The following is a 19,229-nucleotide window of genomic DNA, read 5'->3' as shown; positions in this document are numbered from 1 at the left end:
CACAGACGTGCCCAGAACAGCAGGTGTCATCACGGCCAAGCAAGGCACACTTGTCCCTTTTCTCTTCCCATTTCCAGAAGACTCCACCATTTCTGGCCTTTGCTCTCAGGAGAGCAGTGGTTTTCAAACATCCTTTAAAGCAGACGATTCCTTCAGTGTGTCACGTGGGAAAGCAGTGTCTAACAAGGGAAGTGGGATGGCTCTTTCTGAAGCAGAGCAGGGAGCAGGGGGCCCAGGGGGCCTCTCCATCACTGCTGGGCGCCTCTGAGGCCCCCCAGGAGCACTGAGGCTTCACAGGAACCCATATGGGATCACCGCAATGCAGGCAGCTGTGACCTCCCAGGACATCCTGGTCTGCTGTGCGGCTGGTGTGCCTGCCACTGCACAGAGCACATCACAGCACTGCCAGATGCTCTCGGGCTGTGGAATCCTAAGCAGTATTGATACTGACTAGTTGATTGGCAGGTCATCCCAGGACACACACCTTCAGTGCCTACTGAGGGGCAGCACCGCTGGTGGTTAGGCAAACACACACACACACACACACACACGCCACACACAGGATCCCTCACTTCTAAGGTATCAAGATGCAGCTTCATCACCACCTGAGGACACACCATCCCTGCCTTCAAGAGAATGTGTGGCTCAAGACCCGGGGCCCAGAGGGCTCAGAAACATCCCGATACCCGTCTATCTTTCCCTTACTCGTAGCTCCACTTTCAGTCCTACCAGAGACGGTTAACGTGGCTGGAGGGACCAACGATCACGTGCCCCCCTCCTGCGGGTCTTCGTCCCACACACCACCTTACAGGGCTCTGTGCGTCAGCGACGCGCTCCATAAACAACTGCAGTAAGACCCAGCCGGCCACCGCTTTTACACAGACACAACGTTTACTCTGGCAGAAAAGCATCAGGGCTGAAACCACCTTCTGCCTGCGGAGTGAAGCCGACAACTAGACAGTTAACAGACTGCTGGTCTGTGTTCTCTTTCCCAGTGGCTTTGCTCAGATTACACTCTGAGCAAGCAGAGTGGTCTTAGGACCTCACAAACGTTACATAACTCAGAGTTAGTTGTCTTGTGTTCACAAACAGAAAGCTCGATAGGCAAGCAGCCTTCTGTGGCCTTGCAGCAGTGATAAAGGTGTGCGCTCTCACTGACTGAGCCGTCCTGGGAGGAGAACCTGAATCCTGAGCAGTTCTCACAGGCCCTGAGAACGTGCCCGCGGACCCAGGGCTGTACTTACAGATCTGAGACTGTGTCTATGGACTCAGGAGCATGTCCAAGGGTCCACTGGCTCAAGCATCCTTACAGAGGCTAAGAAACGACTTACGGCAAGAAGACTCGTTCTCTAAACAAAATTTCCACTGCTAACGGCCCTCTGTGAAAGTAAACTTCCTGTCTGCTTTATTTTTCAATTTTATGTATTTATTTAATCTATTTTAATTAACTAATTTATTATTTGATTCTGTTTTTGTCTCTTTCATGAGTAAGTGAAACATTTTTCCTTTTTTAAGGTGATCAGTGAACTAGCAACACAATTTAAAACTCCAGGCCCCTTGATACTGAGAGGTTTAAGAACAGTGCTGGACGCAGAGGATGGAATTGAATATTGTCATTAATGTGTTAGTATTTCTTCAGTTCCAAGAACATCAATAAACAAGGAAACTTCAACTTGTGCCTCTACTGAGGAAAAACTTAACAGATGTTGACAATTTTTGTTTTACTGGAATTCTATCCACATGTTTACATCATTTAACTGGAGTTGGCAGTGTAATCCAAATTGCAAAACTGTAAGACTTCATAGACGCGTAAGCAGGATCTGTACTCTGCATCTGACGAAGCATCTTTCAAGCAGACGCAAGTGGCACTCGGTTCTGTAAACTGCTTCAGTGCCTATTTAGATTAGATTTGGAGTCTATAAAGGTGGCTGGCACAGTTCTTCACCATTCCTAAATTAGTGAATTTTTCACGTGAATCTGGGAGATCAGCTTATTATTACACTAGTTTTTCTCTCCTTTTACCTAATCTCTGCTCTGCCTTTTTTTTGAAGATGTGATGATTTATCCCAAGTAAATACCGACATTCAGTTTTATAACACGCTTTGTTCCACACACTAAGCACAAGTGGAATTCTTCGCCTCCTCCCTGGGGCAACTGGTATACCAAAGGCAGGGCCTTCCAGAGTCAACGGCATCGCCACGCACCGTCAGCACTGGATATGAATGCACAGACTTCTTGATTGACAAATTAGACTTTGGGTCCCAGGGTAGGTCTTGAGACAGAACTCTACAACTTCTAAAACTGGAAGATCAATTAAAAATTGGCCCCAAATTACCAGTCAGTAAGGAGATGTGGGGAGCCTTTCCTCCTTATTGGATTTCTGTACATTCTTCTGAAAAATGCAGGTGTCAAAATGTATGTTGCTGATCAATTTGCCCTTTAAATAATAATTCCAGTGACATCTGTGTTATTGCTTAGCAATGCAAAAGAACGTTCCACCCTCGCTCTGCAGGCGTGGAGATCAAATAATCAGGTATCTCGTGTCAGGAGCCATCCCACCACATGTCAATCCAGGTGTTTGCACACATCACTTCACTTTTTATATCTTCCTTCTGAGCAGCCTGATTGTTACGGAGACTTTGCACACGGGGACAGTCCGGTTCAGAGGAGGGGCAAGGTGCCACAGTCCCAGAGCCAGCAGCTGGCAGAGCCAGCCTCCAGAGCAGCTCTGAGTCTATCACATTTTAAAAGCTAACTGTCTTCACTCGGGACATAGCTTTGTAGACTTCTCTATGTATGTGGGACTTCCTAATGGCATTGCATTCTGACCTTAGATTTCCCTAAATAATCCAATTTCTTTGAGCAGAATTGGCTGACACCTGCACATAACTGGGCATGATTACTTATGTGTTCTACAAAACCCCCCAAAACTGAAAGTAATGAGGTTTCATTTGGGTGCAGGAACTAGAATGCAAGAAGGGCTAGAGAGACAGTGAAGATACTGTCTGAGGGGAGATGGACGGGGCTGCTTGGGGGTGCAGGGCTGAGCAGAGAGTGGCTGACAATGTCAGCAAAGTGTTGAAAGGAGTCACAAAAGCTGAAGGGAAGAGTCTCTCCAGGCCTCTGAGTGCATGTCCCTCGCTTTGCTCCCACAGGACAGACAAGAAGCGAAGCAACAGCATGTTGATAATCTACATAGTAAAGGACACCAAACCTACCACTATGTGGTCAGTCACAGGCAATGGACAGCAGCCCCACCCCAATCCTACCCCACTTCCTGGGGAACAGAGTGGAAAAAATTGCAGAGCCAAATCAGCACAGAATTTAGGGACAGCAGTTCCCCCCAGTCCTGGCTCTGGAATCATTCTAAGCTCTGATTTGGAATTATTTCACACGGGTATCAATTTGCCATCAGTCGCTCCTTCCTTTTCTCACTATTGCTATTGTGCGTATTGGAACTTGAGTTATTCTTCAGAAAGCCTTGGATGAGACCCCTCAGGGTTTCCCTTAAAATAATACAAAAAACTACTTTGCATCCAGTTTTTGTGGGTTTGGGACATAGCCCTATAATCAAGTCCAAATTGTGTGGAACAGCAAGAATTAATGATCTGAAAAACATGCTATGGTTTAAAATTTTACTGAATCATCATAAATTCTTGTAATTAAAAAATCAAACATGAAGCTCTCAAATTGAGGGCTTACTCTCATGTTATTCTCAAGCTGGCATGGAACATGATGACTTAGACCATTATGTAATGTTTAAGTGGGGAGACGGAACTAATCAGAGCTTCCACTAACAGCTAAAGAGTCTAAAATTATTCTAATGGATAGAAGACAGGGATGGCGTGTATTATATAGCCCTGGGGTAAAAGGCATTTTTGTTTAAAATAATATGTGACACCCCCCCCCAAAAAAAACAAGAAAAATTATAAGGGAAGAGAGAAACAATCGGTAAATCAAAGACTGCACAGGGAGTGACGGCCTGACTCGTGCTGGAGGATTTGAGAGGCAGCAAAAAGCTCTCGTGGAGCAAAGACCAGAATTGGTGGGTGAGTTCATGGCAGGCTCTCTGACCCAGCCTTCCTGATCATGGCTCCGGCCCCTGGGGTACCGCCTTCTGGCAGGAGCCTCCTGTGTGTCCCCCAGAGGTTCAGATGGGAACTGAGCTTTCTGCCCACAACCCCGTCTCTCACCATCCTCTTTGGTCCGGGTGAAGATCTGCTCACTTCGGACGCCGTCCCCAGCCCGGGTGAAGGCCAGCACCTGGATGCTATAGTTGGTGTATTTCTCCAGCCCGTCCAGCTCCAGAGAGGGCTGCGTGGTGGTGACGTTTTTAATCTCGCCCAGCTCTGGAGGACGGGAAAACAGACCCCGTTATCGCAGTGGCGGGCACGCGCCTTCCCCGCCCTGTCCTTGCTGCCAGCGCTGCCCCCGGCCTCCACCAGTCACGCCCTGAAATTACTCAGAGGGACACAGCCTTCATGCGGCGCCGACACTCTGTGGCCCTTTGGAAAAGGTTCTTTGCACCAAACTGCCACAGAGCACCAGGCAGAAATCGGGCCGAAAAACAGCAATTCACCCCAAGTTAAGTGTTATACATCCCCCGCCAGCGCTGTGGCTCCAGAAGGGTCCCCGCAGGAGCTGACCCCACACCCTGAAGCCAGGGACTGGGACCACGTGTGCTCCCTCCGTAGGGACTCTTCTAACTGCTCATCAAGAGGGTTAAGAAGCCAAACTGGCCTTCCATGTGCATGTGACTTTCAGGGCCTCACTTCTCAGACATCTGAGCGGAGCTGAGGAGGCTCGGCGAGCTCCTCCTGTCACCTGGAGTGAACTCCCCCCGCGTCCTCGCCGCAGTGACATGCTGGAGTGTCAGAAACTCGGCGACAGCTAAAAATGCTGCATGATCTGGGGTGGGATCCACTCGTACTGTGCAAAGACGGGACGATCTGCTCTCCCTTCTGAGGCCCAGGACACACGGCAATTTGAGAAAACTCCCAACCACGTGTGAAACACCTCCGCGGGCGCCCTGGGCTTTGAAATGAGCCGCCTGCAGGGGAGGCAGAGGAGAGGGGGGCCCGGGGAACTGCCCCCCACCCCCCGGGTCAAGTGGCCGTTGTGGAATGTCTGAGGGGGCAGCCTGGCCTGGTGTGTCCAGTCACTAAGAACCGGTGTGGGAGATGGGGTTCAGGAGACCGTCCTCCTCTATGGTTGGCTGTGGTGAGAGCCACCTCTGTGCACATCTGGACAGTGACAAGGCTGCCTGACGGCGTCTCTCACTCTCCCTGGCTTCAGTGAAGCCACCTCGAGCCGGCATGTGACTGAGGTGCCAGCCCTGTTCTGGGCACACACCTTAACTCATTTATCCCGCTCAACCATCCTCTGCTCTCCACAACCCATTCCTCTTATAGGTGAGGAAACTGAGGCAGAGAGAGGCTCCATTATCTTGCCCGAGGTCACGGATCCCAGCACGGGCCATGGAGCCACAGGGCTGGCCACGTGTCCCCAGTCCACGATCTCAGCCATGCGCTGTTGTCGCCCGGTGGAACTGCCACCGGGGCCAGATGAAACAGGCTTCTGCTGGTCTGGCTTTCTCCTCCTGCTGTTTTTCGATTCCCTGGTCCTTATAGCACAGGGCACATAAGCTCAGAGATGAACGGCCCCCTGTGTTGTGATTATGACGACTGTGTCTGTTTCGGCTTTTAGTCATCAAAAGGATCAGGGTTGACGTGGACACAGCAGAAAAGTCGAATTTAACGCAGTGGGTAGCCAAGGCTTGTCCTGTGAAGTCAGGGACCCCTGTGTGTGACGAGGGTTGGGAGAGGAGTGAAGAAATGGGTCCAAGAGAGATGAGTGAGCCACAGACTCAGCCCCAGACCCCGGCACCAGCCAAAGGTTCCCACCTGGAGCAGACAGGGGGCAAGTTCTGGGGGCAAGATGCTTCGCTGGGGGAAGAGAGCAGGGCAAGGGGGCAGCCCCCCAAAGATGTCTGTGGCCTAGTGTCTTCTGGGGGAGGCCAGCAGGTGGCAGACCTTTAGGGGCCACCATTTGGAAGCCACAGCAGATGGTTTATAAAAATAAGAAGAATGAATAAATTTAGAAATCATACTATTTAAATTACAAAAAGTTTTTTTAACTTTGTATTTTAAAACAATATAATTTTATGTGTTTATTTATACCCTCTCTTACTCTTAAATGGGTTTAAGGAAGAAATCAGAATAGGGGTAGAAATAACTTTTTTCCAAAGCCTGCCGCCACGGCAGCAGAATCCCCGGTTGGCACCTAAATGTTGCTTTGATTCAGAATCTGTCATTTTTGTCTTGAAGAAAGACAGAGAGGATGAAAAGTACCTCCAATTGCGATGGAAATGGTGAGTTTCTACAGTGTGCCCTCTTCCTAGCCATCTCTGACTCACTGCTTCTGTCAGGACTTAAAAATTATTTAATTTACAGATGATGCTAAGATACTCAGAAATTTCACCAACATCTTGTGTATGTAACCTGCCCTGTCAGATATCCTAACCGATTTTGTTTTATCTGATCACATTAACAAAGTATTTCAGGCAACTGCTAATCACAGAGGTAGAATAATCTTTCCTTCCCAGCCTACGTGTGTGTGTCTGTGCGTGTGTGCGTGCGTGTGTGTGTGTGTGTGTGTGATGTTCTCAAGGCTAGTGGAGATAGTTCCTTACACAATCACTCTGTAGTCTGTGTCTGTGGGAATCTTGGGGCCACAGCCTGAGGAGTTTGTGCAAAGCATCCAGTCATGCCATGAAATTGCCTGCTCGTGTCATGTCACCTCTCAGAGGAAGCAGCAGACAGGGAGTGATTGTTCGTAAGCAGGTTTATGTTTTTTTATGTTTCTGAGGGTTTTTTCTTATCTTTCGGAGACGGAGCATAGAACTTCTACTTTAGGCCTTAAGCTCATCACTTTGACCTGAATACAGTGAGTACAAGTGTCTTTAGGAACTGTTTGCCTTTCCCAGCATTCTTTACTTAAAGACTTTTATATTTTTAAATATTCAAGTTTTTAAAGCTTTAAAAGTGTAAAGTTGACTGAACCACGTTAACACATCCTCCATCGAAGAACTAAGGAGCTACGAGTGAAACGTGAAAATAAGATGAAGTCACCACTGGATTGTGGGAATATTTCCAACAAGAAGAAAAAAGGAGTGACTGTAGTGTAACGTGACCTTTAGGTGAGTACATTTCATCTCGTTCAAAAGGAGGATTAGAAACCAGAACAAGTCTGCATGGTATCTCATGGTACTGTGTCAGTAAAACAGATAATTTGCACATTTTCATTGCTTTATATTTTACATCAGTGGGGATTTTTAAATCTCTCTTTTGGGAGGAGGAGGGGCAGTGAGTCACCCGCCTGACTCCGTCCCACCGTGGGCGGGCGGTGCGCTGCGTGGCTCGCGGTTCTGTTTTCCCTACATCCTTCCGCACATCCAACGGGGCGGACACTGCGTCCTCAGCATCCAGCATGCACTTAGCATGGAGAAGATGCTCAGATAACATGTCTGCTCCGGGTCCAGCAGACGAATTAGAACGTCTCCCACTGGCGGTGCCGTGCAAAGTGCTGCATGCAAGAGGTCAGGTCCTCCGTGCGGAGAAGCACGTCTGGTTACAGGCACAGACAGCTAAGCCTCGGACTCTGCTACTGACCTAGAAATTGAGCTGAATTTGCCAACGTGTCTTCCTGCCTGTATCCTGGCACCAAGAGTGGCACCCCTGCAGCCTCCGAGGTCCGCTGTGCTCTGTCTACCTGGATGGAGACAGCCACCTGACTGGCAGAGCAGGCCCACGTGGGCCTAGGCAGGGGTGGCAGTGCCCTTGGGGCCTGGGCTGTGCTGGCTCGGACTCAGAGGGCAGCTGCCCCAGGAGGGACGTGCAGTCGGGAGGCCTGGGAGAAGCCCCAGACGGGGGATGTGGGGGGGGGCGGGAGGAGCTTGAAGGGGGCCAGGGGAAGGTGCCGGCTGCCTGAGAGTCTTGGGCCACCAGCAGAGAGCAGCCCTTGGCGGCCCTACCTTACTGGGGCTGTAGTGCAGGTGGGCCCAGGGTGCTCCCGGAGGGGGGCTCCACCTGGCTCAGCAACGTCCACCCCCCAAAAGCAGAGACACGGAGATGTGTTCTCCCCAAGATGCTTCGAGCCCCAGTCTCTGCCCCTTGAGCTGACACTCTCTCATGCAAAGTCTTGTCCCCAAACAGGAGAGTTTTGTCCTACAGCTTGAAAAGAAAAACTGAACACAAAGAAACAGGAAGAATGAAGGGAGAGAGGAAAGACAAAAAGAAAAAGGAGGAGACAGACATGGCAGGTCTGGGGGGAAACGGCTCCTCACGGGGAGTCATAATACTCCTCTCACGGTCCTGGCTTCCTCCTCCCCACTCTGTCGTGGCTCAACTGCAGGAGCTTAAGGCGTTTCCCTGCTGAGTCCTCCCGGGGAGCAGGAAGAGGTCAGCCTTTTAGGATACGCATCACGTAGAACCTTCTAGATACAGATCAAGGTTTTGGTGCTGCCTGCAGAGGCTTGACATAGATACCCATAATTACGAAAACACATCTATTCCTGGATTCCCCAGTGCCAGCCCCTCCCATCCTTCAAATTGCTTTGAAGGTAGATGATGGTTTCAAGAGCTGTACACACTTGTTTAAATGTCAGATGAGAGGTAAGAACAGAGTGATGAGGGGGAGAAGGAAAGCATCCACGGATAAAGACGTGCCCATCCTGTGCTGAATCCCACGGTGGGGGGCTGGGAGGGGGGCTCTGCAAATTCTATTGCTCATCCTTCGGGGCAAACTCAAAGCCCCAGTTTAATGCTCTTACCTCCGTCCATGAGGTTGGCCCAGTAAATGACTCTGAAGCCCTGGAGAATCCCATTCAAGGCTTCCTTGGAAAGTGTGGACCAGGATATTGATATGCTCTCTGGTGATGTTGCTATGGCTTGGACATTTTCAGGGGGGTAGCTGGGCACTGAAATTAGATAATTAGAATCTGCAATAACCGCGGGTGGTTTAATTAGCAAAGCAATACCAAATAAGCAACGTTAGTCTCATATTTCAGTGTGTAAGCAAAAGAAAAAACTTGCACTCAATTCTCAAAAGTAAGTGAGAAAAAAAAAAAAAAGAGCACCGTTTCCCTATGTAAGTATTATGGTCATTCGGTAAAGTGCGAGGAATCTGTGCTTCTGTCCGCACAGACCTCCTGTCTCTCCTTCCAGAAAAACTGCTTCACTTTTAAGGAGGTCGAGCTGGCCTTAAGGAGCTGCGAACATTTCTGATCTTACTGCGTGAGGAAAGGGCACTGCTGGCCTGGTTTATGCCCCATGACTCTCGCAAACTTCTGTTTTAAGTTACATGTCCTTTACACAGCGCCCCCCCTTTGGCAGGTAAACTGAAAATCCAGCTACTGAAAGCACTACAAAGCAGACAGGCAGCCGCACCTGCCGCCACCTCTCCAGCTGGCCCCCTCTCAATACTACAGCGTTCATCAGAGGAGAGAGAGAAAACGGACCAGGAGAGAGGCTAGAGAATATCTGAGATATTCTTCACGTCGAGTTTATGTAAACCGTAAACTCTGGCTGGGAGAGGGGGCGAAACAGTGACTGAGGCACAAACATCAATGGAAAACTGGCATCAAAGCTAAAACCGAGTGGCGTATTTAACCACAGCTGCCAAGATCGTCAAGATGGAAAGAAAACCCTGGACTTCAGGTTTCTGGTTATCTAGGACGTCTTTCCCTGTAAAAATGGTCAGAAATTATAGATGCAAATCACCGCATGTGTTCTCAAGCTCAGGACCAAGTGACTAGTTGCACAAGAGGCAACTGGTTGACCTGCAAGCTTGCTGCCAGAAAACCTACCACTTACGGCTGCATCTGACCCAGTATCTGACCTCTGCACCTGAAGGACTGTGCTTCTGGGCTCTTTTCAAGCACCCTTGGGAATATGAGCTTTCAGGTTGCGTGTCACGGTGGAAGGATACGTTAATGACTGGGCCACTAGGGGGCGCTCGGTCACCGTGAGATTTGCTCCAGGAAGCCTACTCATGCCTGCTCTCTGGTCTTAGAACACTTGAAAGTAGAAAGCAACAGGAGAGGAGAGGAGAGGGAAGGAGGAGGGGGAGGGGAGGGAAAGGAAGAGAAAAAAAGGAGGGAGGGAGAAAGAAAGAATCCTCCTTAACATAAATTTGTGAGAAATTCAAAAAGTTCTTAGAAAATCAGATTTCTACATTCTGGCCGGACTGCTGCAGTCACAGGGAGAGCCTTGGTTTCACTTGGGAAAAGCCCAGCCCTCGTGCAGGAAATGACAGAGAAAGATGCTGAAAAGGGGGCGGATTTGGCTTTGCAATCAAGATGTGTCCAGGATGAAACTGCCTGGGGTACTTTTTTGAAAGATGAGACTTCAGGTCCCTCCCCTGGGGCTTCTGCTTCAGCTCATCAGAATCAAAACCTGGAAATCTTTTTTTTTTTTGATTGAAGTATAGTCAGTTACAATGTGCCAGTTTCCGGTATACAGCATGGTGTTCCAGGCGTGCATATGTATATGCAGGCATTCGCTCCCACGTTCTTTTTCATTAAAGTTGTTGCAGAATGTCGAACGTGGCTCCCTGTGCTACACAGAAGATATTTGTTTTTTATCTATGTTTGTGTATGGTGGTTAACATTTGCAAATCTCAATTTTGACAAGCAGTTAAGGTGCATCTGTACTAGAACAAGCAAAAACTGCCCTTAAAAGAGGAATTTTAGGATACTAACCTACTCCTGTATCTTGTTAAATTTTGTTATTTTATAAGGGGAAAAAAGGAAAAAGAAAAAAAAAAAAAAAAAAGATGTGTCCAGGGCGGGATAATGAAAGCAGCTTCCCCTCGGGGACCTCCAGCTTCCGTTGTCACTGGGGGCCAGGCTGTGGGGACCTGGGAGGCGACCAGAACAAACCCTGGAGAAGGAAAGGCTCGGCACCCCTTCCCTGCGAACCTACCGTCCTCGAGGGTGGTGGTGATGATTTCCTGAGAAGAAGGCCCGGTCCCGGCACGGTTGCAGGCCTGCACCACCAGGCCATACTGCGTGAACTTATTCAGGTTGTCCAGGGTGTAAATCTCACTGTCCCCGGTGGTGTCAATACTGATAATGTTGAACTGGAAGTTGCCCCCGGTGCTGTACTCCCGGTAACCTATCTGGTAGCCACGGATAATCCCATTTTGTAAATGTTTCTTGGGAGCCTGAACAGGAAAGAAGAGAATCACTAAAGAACACTAAACGGACGCCAGTGGGGAAGCCAGGGCCCGCCCACCTCGTAGAGAAACACAAATGAAACACAAATGAAGCAGGAGCAGCGAGGTGTCTCCCAGAGCCGGCTCCTGGCCGGACGCCCTCCCTGTACCTGCGTGGACGCGCCCAGCACCCCTCCAACCCCGTCCCACATCCTGTGACAGCGCGACCAAGACCCTCACTGACGCAGGGGGCCACACACCTGAGGGACAGGAGGGGAATCTGGCCCCAGAGCCTGCGCGCTCAGCCCCTCCGTCCTGCTGCTGGGGTGGCCGCCTCCCCACGCGGCGCGGAGGTTTCCAAAAACAGGCCGAGCTCGCAGCGCCTCTGCGGCCGCCAGCCATCCTCGCGGGGGCCCGGCTCCACGCCTCCGCCCACAGCGTCTGCTGAGCTCTGCTCCGCCGGCCTGTCCCAGGCACTGGGGGACTGAAGGGATCTTTTGCTTTAAGGTCCCTGCCCTCGCAGAGCTTACACTCTAGTGGAATATCCCAGAATAAAGGTGTTTCCAGGTTGAAAGCCGGCTGTGAAGGGAGTCCCCAGGAAGGCAAACCTCTTTGATTCAGGTGAGTCATTCTGGAATAATTTTAGGTCGACTTTAGCTGAGCGAGCTGAGGCTGTATTTAGCGTCTCTCTGCCGAGGGTAAGGGGTCGCTGAGTGGAAGGCAGAACCGTTTTCACTGATAGGTTGGACTTTTTTAAGAATCCAGAATTTTTCAAGTCTGTTATGAGAGCAACATCGAAGCGATGCTCTAAAATAATAAAGGTGTTGTAGACTTTCAGGAAATCAGCAGGTGTATGTGTATGTGTATGTGTATTATGTCTGTGTACATGCATGTGAGCATATATGTGTATACATGTGCACGTGCGTGTGTGTATTTCAGTGCAAACCGTGGATTAAGGTCTCTTAGGGCTCTGAAAAGCTTTCTCAGCCCTGAAAATGCTTACAATCCAGTTGGAAAGAGGAAATAAACACGTGGGAAACTGTAGAGAAATCTGAAGCATCCAAGTGCATCCAAGTGTGTGTGACTAGACGGTGAAGACCAGCAGGCTTCCAAAAACTGGTGAAATGGGAGTGGCCTGGCGCAGGCAGAGAGGCCGGTCGAGGGACCCTGGAAGGGTGGCCAGGGCTCCAGGGGAGGCGAGGGGAGGCGAGGCTGCTGGGTGGGAGACACAGAGTGGCCAGAATGGACTGAGTGTGCTGGACCAACAGCAGTGGGGACTGGCAGAGAACAGACAAGGCGGACTGTTGGGGGCTGGTCCTGGATGCCCGGCCAGAAGAACTCTGTGAGCGGACAGCAGCATGAATGAGTCCAGCAGTCATTTGTGGACTGCTCACTACGCCAGCCTCCCAAGGGAATGAGATGTCTCCAGCTGTCTTTAGGCGTTGTCCGCGTTATACAAGAGCAGCCAAATTACATTTCTGTTTTTTCAAGCATGTTCCCTCACTTCTGGCCGTCTTGGATCCCACTTGCTCTTCTCAGCAACCCATCTAATCCATGCACTCACACGATGCTAATAGATGCCAGGGAGGTCGTCCTATAAACCGTCACTTCCGAAGTCAGGTTGGCGCAGTCAGACCTTGACGGAAGAGCTCATACCTTATGATGAGCTAACGTCTCTGCACCTGTTTCTGCATCGATGAACTGTAACTTTTCACTTTGCTTTCAAATTAGATTGAAAGAGTTCAGATTTTGAGAATTCCATTACCTGGAATTTGATTTATCTCAACCACTGAATTGCATTTGTATCATTTAATTAATTAACAAAATTAATTTCCTTCCCAAAGTCACAGATAAGACAAATAGAAAACAAAGATATTTCTACCAGTTTGCATAGTTTTTTTTAAATGAAGTGTAGTCAGTGTACAACGTTAGTTTCAAGTGTACAGCAGTGATTCAATTATACATATACACATATACATGTATATTTTTTTCAGTCTCTTTTCCATTACGGCTCTTTACAAGAGATTGAATACAGCTCCCTGTGCGATACAGTAGGTCCCTGTTGTTTATCTGTTTTATATATAGTAATGTGAACCTGTTAATACCAAACTCCTAATCTACTGCTCTGAATCTATAGTTTTTTACTGTTAAATACCATCATCCAAACATAACGGATTTTTTTAATTTTGAAAATTACTCTCATTTTTCAGTGGGCTCCCTGTGACAATTTAAGCCTCCCCTTATAAGATACCAAGTCAGGATCACAGAACAGGGCCACGGAGCCAGGTCAGGAAGGAGGTGGACGGGGTGAAGGCAAAAGCCCACAAGAAACTGTTTACACACGGCACCCACTTTAGCTGAATCTTCTACAAGCAGTGGGACCTGCTTGCTGACTCCCACCTTCCGGGGCTTGGGGGGATTAATCGCGCCTGGGATCTGACTGCGCAGGTAGGTGGAGGAATCTTCTTTTGGCCCTTCTTCTCCCCGGGTGAACACACACTTTGACTAGGTTACATAGTTTAGAAACCACAGGGGGTTTCGTTCTGCTCAGTTTAGATATTTTGTACAAAATAAATAGAACATCTTTTACATTTTTCTTAGAACTAAATGTTAGTCCTACTAATTCTAGAGTGACACGAAGGTGATTTTTGTTTATTAAGTTTTCTGCCATATTTTGTGCATGTGGATTCAAGTTGAGAGCTGGCTCCTCTGCTCTCATAAGCGTGGTGGCCTGCCCATGAGGACGAGACCCAGGCAGGGTTTGGAGGGTCGGTTTCATCTCCCAGGCCCCGTCAGGGAAGAAACTAGCTTTGAAGGGCCAATTGGTTTGGACACTGTCGTCCACCTTTGTTTCCTGTTTAAAACAAGGGTTCCAGAGAGTCGTTTCACTTGCGCAGCCAGCCAGGGGGGTACATGTGTTTACAGTAAGGACCGCGGAAGGTGAACCTTTTGCTGGAGAATAAGTCCCTGTCTTACACAGGGAAGCATTTAAGAGCGAGGCACAGTAAAAGGAAGGTAAGTTTATTCAAGGAGACACGCACTCCACAGACAGAGCGTGGGCTGTCTCAACAGGCAAGAGGTGGCCCCAGCGCATGGGGTCAGCTAGGAAGTGGAGATCAGCCCCAGAGCATGGGGACGGCTCGTATGGGCTGCATGACTTCATATGCTGACAAGCAGGAGGATTATTCCAACTGTTTTGGGGAAGGGGTGGGGATCGCCAGGATTTGGGCTGCCACCTACTTTTTGGCCTTTCATGGCCAGGTTTGGAAATGTCATGGTGCCTGTGGGTGTGTCATGTAGCAGCTAATACCTTACAATGAACCTAAAATGCGACTCAAGTTCCTCTGGAAGTCAGATCCTCCACCGTCTCAGGCTGAGCTGGTTCTAACCAGTTTATGTCTTGTCCTCAATTGCTGTGTCATTCGTTTAATGCCTGTGCCCTGCCCCTTCCCTCCTGTCTCAGACCTAAAGACTTACAGCAAATCTCACCTGGCAACCAGACCTCTTCATACATGTTAAAGGAAGACTGGGAAAATAGTGATTAGAAAAAGAAAGAAAGAAACTAAAGTGAAGGAGGGCTCCCTTCACTCCACAGTCAAGAATTCAGCCATCTGAGTCCCTTCCCATGCAGGAAGACGTCCTTATTGACAGATCGCTTTGATATGTGAGTGCTCTGTTTTTACCTTTTCTCAAATTCCTTCAAATGCACTACAGTTCGAAGAGAAGGCCTTCCCTATTCACTGTTGTGTTTCTCATGGAAGGAGTCACTGTTTTCCATGTTGAATTTTACTCTTGCTTCCCTTCGCCTTTGCATCCAGTGATGATCCTGACTCCTTTTCATCTGTCTCATTATCTGCCATCTGTGACTCTCTCTCCCCGCTTCCAGTCCTGACATTTTTTTTCTCCTGTGGTCTCCCTAAACAGCCTTCTTTCATCCTTCCAGGAGCCCTTTCTCCAGCCTCCAAATCCCTCCCCACCCCCTGCTTCCTTTAAGCCACTGTCTCTTTTGGTCTCCATGACAACAGGAACCCCGTGTCAATTTATTTGTGCGGTTTGCAAGTGCCTGTATTTTTTGTGTCCACCCAAATCAGCCTGCAAGCTGCCCATGGCAGATTCTTCGCTCTTTACAGAGATGGTAAAAGCAGGGGTGAGCAAATGCTCACAGCACCCGTGTGGATGTGAGTGATTAGAACAGGCATCTCTTCTGCAGAAAACCACCAGCCAGGCCTTGTTTCCGGCACGCTCCCCTCCCCCTTCCCACTGCTGGCGAATGGACTTTGCTCAGTGTCAGGCTCCGTCTGCTGACCCGGGGAGCCCACGCCTCCCCGGCAGGACTCTGCACTCCAAGAACACTGCTTCACTCCGGCACGTTGACTGACTTGGTTGAACGATGATTTGAAACATTTCCTTTTAGATTTCTCCAGATTCACTGCAAATGTAACCTGTTCTCATTTCCCTTTTATTACAGAGGTGGGGGGCTGTCTTTTTCATCTCTGTGTGCTTCCTCCAGCACCCCCTTCCATGCTCCCCAATATAAAGAGCATAAACTCAATAACTTGCTCAGGGAACGGATGCATTAAAGTGAACAGCCAGGAGCTGGTGCCTGTTCTATCCAAGGCATCGTGTGTAGGGGAGACCTACGGTGAATCCATGATTAGAGTCTGGTGCTTGCAGGGCGGAAGGTTTGCCCAGGGGACGATGGAAGGGAAAAGGGACGGCTTCCTTTTCCAAGTGGGGGCAGCACTATAGGAAACCAGTCAGTGTCCACAGCTGCGCTGAGAGATGACCTGGGAATGCAGAGCAGCCCGCAGTGACACTTTGGGGAGGTGTGTGTGGGGATCATCGGGGGCGGGGGGAAGGCAAGGGTGTAGGGAAACTGGGGAAAAGCTGGGCCCTGCCCAGACCTCCTGAAGCGGGAATACAGGCTGGCTGCAGGGGGGGGGGGGGGGCGGGCTGGGGGCTCGTGTTTCAACAAGCCCCCTGGGATTCTGGTACACGCTCAAGTCCAAGGACCGCTGTTATCACTGGGAAGTCGTTAAAAGGTTTAGAATTGGCCTCACCTGGGATGGACTTTAGCCAAAAAGCAATGTCTGCACATTCCCTGATTTTTTAGGTCACCGATAACCCATGTATTTTCCTGGTGTCTTTGCAGAACAGAGGGAATGAGTGCGGACAGGGCTGGAGGCCCTCTGTGGTCCCAGGAGTCACACAGCAGCAGAGGGACAGCTGCACAGAGGGGCTGGGGTGGAGGAGGGGACAGCTGCCTCGCTGGACAGAATACTGCTGTGCCCCACAGCCACCACGGGCAGCCTCTCTGGATGAACGGACAGTGGGTTTTGAGGGAGAGAGGTCACAGAGAGGCGTCTGACATCCTTGCCTCAAAGCACATTTTCCTTCGGTCTCTCTCCTTTGAGTTGCATCGCACTATGCACGTTGTCAACCTTGCAGCTCTTGTGCAAGCAATATGTGTCACCATATGGCTCCCCGTCAATGTTAGTGTCCACTGAGGGACGCATGAAGAATGAGGAGGCCACATGTTAGGAAATCAAAAGTGGACACATGATCCGATAATGAGACATGTTTAGAACGAAGGAGCCTGAGAAGTCATGAGTAACCAAGTGTTGGAAGGTCTGCAGTGTCCCGAGGGGCCAAGAACGTGGACTTGGAGCTGACAGTCACCATGTTCTAGGCAAACTTGGCGGCCGAGGAGGAGATGGCAGCCAAGGGTGTTCCACCGGCTTGGAACACAAACGAGGACTTTCAGAAACAGGCTCAGAGAATGTTGTAGGATGAACTTGAGGTTAATGATTGCAAAACAGGGCTCCGTTTATTCAATTTCCAAACCATAGGGTGGCTCCCATTTCATTCACTCCCTCATTCATTCATCCATCCCACCAGCAGACTTTAGTCAAACAGCTACTCTGGGCCCTTCCTTGTTCTGAATCTTGCTGCCTTTTGCAAATCACACTCTCTGGTAACCACCTAGAGCACTTCGCGCCAGCCACGCCGGCTCGCCCATGACTTCTGCCAACGGCCTGACAGAGGGATTCCCAGCACACATGCAGACCGGGACTGGCTTCGTACATATCAGCTCCGAGGCCTCCGGGAGTTTCCCCCACTAACATCAGACCTCTAGATGTCCTGACTCAGGGAGCTGGCGAGGAGAGGGGGGTGGCTGCTGCAACCCAGCGAAGCCAGGGGAGACGTCCAAGTAGACTTGGCCAGAAGGGTGGTGGCTCAGTGTCTCAGAGCCTGGGAGTGGGGTCAGTCAGAGAGACATGGCAGGGAGAGGGACTCTGCCCTGGGTTCAGACCAGGGAAAGAGCAGGAGAGAGTGAGGAGGGGGGCTATGGAAGTTTCCGTGGCCAACAAGGCAGGCAGCCAAGGCCCAGGCAGGAAAGAATCCACCTGGAGACTGTGAGGTTTGGGAGACTGGTCCAGCCTGCACCGCCAAGCCTGCAGGTAATAGGGTTTAGAGGAAAAGCGGTTTTGATTTTGACGCCAAGAGACAGTGTGTACTAGACTGTGAGCATTAGGCTGGGGCCGCCATTTAGTAGCAGCTGAGTGATCCCAAAGGAGCTGGCTCCCCCCGTGCAACGGGCATCCAACCTGGAGTAGCTCCCCTGCAAGGAACAGGGGTCCCTGTGGATGGCAGAGTGGCCACGGAGGGCCAGAGGGACCCACCAGAAAGACACAGAGATCTGGGCGGGGGCACAGCTGACCCAGATCTGCTAAGCTTGTGCAGAAGGCAAGGAAGAGGTCGCTGGTGCTTTGAATCTCTGCCCAGGGGACCAGTGAAGAGGAAGCTACTGTGATGAGTTTCAGTTGTCTGTGGCTGCTTCTCCAGGTATCATCATGGTTTAGTAAACACAGCTGACAAACTACGGTCCTGGGGCCAAGTCAGATAGTCCTTGTTTTTCTATGGCTCTTAATTAAAACTGTACTTTTTTTTTTTTACATTTTTAAACAATTGCAAAAAATCAAAAGAAGAATAGTTTGTGACACATGAAAATTATCTGAGCTTCAAATTTCCCTGGACCTGAGTATGCTGTACTGGAGCCCAGACGCTCCCACTTAAGCACGCACATGCCATGTCTGCTTCGGGGCTACAGCGGCACAGGAGCATGGCTGTGACAGAGACCTTTGGGCCCCGAAGTCTGGAGTATTTGCCCTCTGGCCCCTGACAGAGCCAGGGTGCAGACCCCTGGAGGACACAGCGCTGTGGACTGGCCCCTGCAGGTGGGATTCACTGGCTGGCTGGAGGCCGAGGGCGGGGAGGGAAGGGGGAGGAGGAGGGCGAGGAGAGGAGGGGCAGAGAAAGGCCTGAGAGAGGAGGGGCCGAGAGAGGCCAGGGTTTGGGTGAAATGAGAGTCAGCTCCCCTCCTTGCCAGGATGGCAAAACCCGAGCATCCGTTCAACTGGAGGACAAGGGGTGCGAGCACCAGCTGGCCTCTGGTCATGGACTGGTGTCTGCCAGGTGCACACTAGTGACGACGTCACTGCACGGCGGCACTGCGCCTGCAAACTGTTTAAGGAGAGTCTCTTGTCTGCATGACAAAGAAAGTTACTTGTCTGCATGACAAAGATTGTTTTTATTAAATGCAGAGACAGGAGCAATACTGAATTATGCTGAAGTCTAATCCAGTACTTTTCATACTGTACCAAAGTATTCTTATTATCTGTAATTTACCTGCTGTAGATGCATTTAACTTACGTGGCTCCTACTTTACCCATAATGCCATGGAATGCTGTCGAGCTATACTTTTACATGCACACTTTATTTTCAATGCAAATATCATATATTCATAAATATATGACACTGTAGGTTTTCATCACTAAATTATGCCGTGTACTAGATACACAATTGAATATATTTAACTTGATCCTGACTATAAGCAATTTTTAGCCTAATGTCCCAACTTTAGAAGCCAATCCACTTACAAAACCTGAGGTTGGTGTACTAAACAGAGACCCACGGCTGGTCACTAGCAAATGTCCAAAATGCTGCTTCAGTTC

General features: G+C 49.8%; 1 protein-coding gene across 1 annotated transcript in view; it reads right to left on the bottom strand.

The window, feature by feature from the left end:
* DSCAM (DS cell adhesion molecule) overlaps positions 1-19,229 on the bottom strand; it is a 544,552-nt gene that overhangs the window by 83,100 nt on the left and 442,223 nt on the right. The window contains exons 17-19 of the mRNA XM_074373020.1: positions 10,983-11,223; positions 8,831-8,977; positions 4,194-4,349 (exon numbers count right to left, since the gene is read on the bottom strand). Of these exons, the coding sequence (XP_074229121.1) occupies positions 4,194-4,349; positions 8,831-8,977; positions 10,983-11,223 (544 nt within the window). The remainder of the gene's footprint in view (positions 1-4,193; positions 4,350-8,830; positions 8,978-10,982; positions 11,224-19,229) is intronic.

Source organism: Camelus bactrianus, chromosome 1 (assembly GCF_048773025.1).
Source record: "Camelus bactrianus isolate YW-2024 breed Bactrian camel chromosome 1, ASM4877302v1, whole genome shotgun sequence".
Lineage (NCBI taxonomy): Eukaryota > Metazoa > Chordata > Mammalia > Artiodactyla > Camelidae > Camelus > Camelus bactrianus.
Note: the sequence above shows the minus strand (reverse complement) of the source record. Positions and strands in the feature narration are given on the sequence as shown.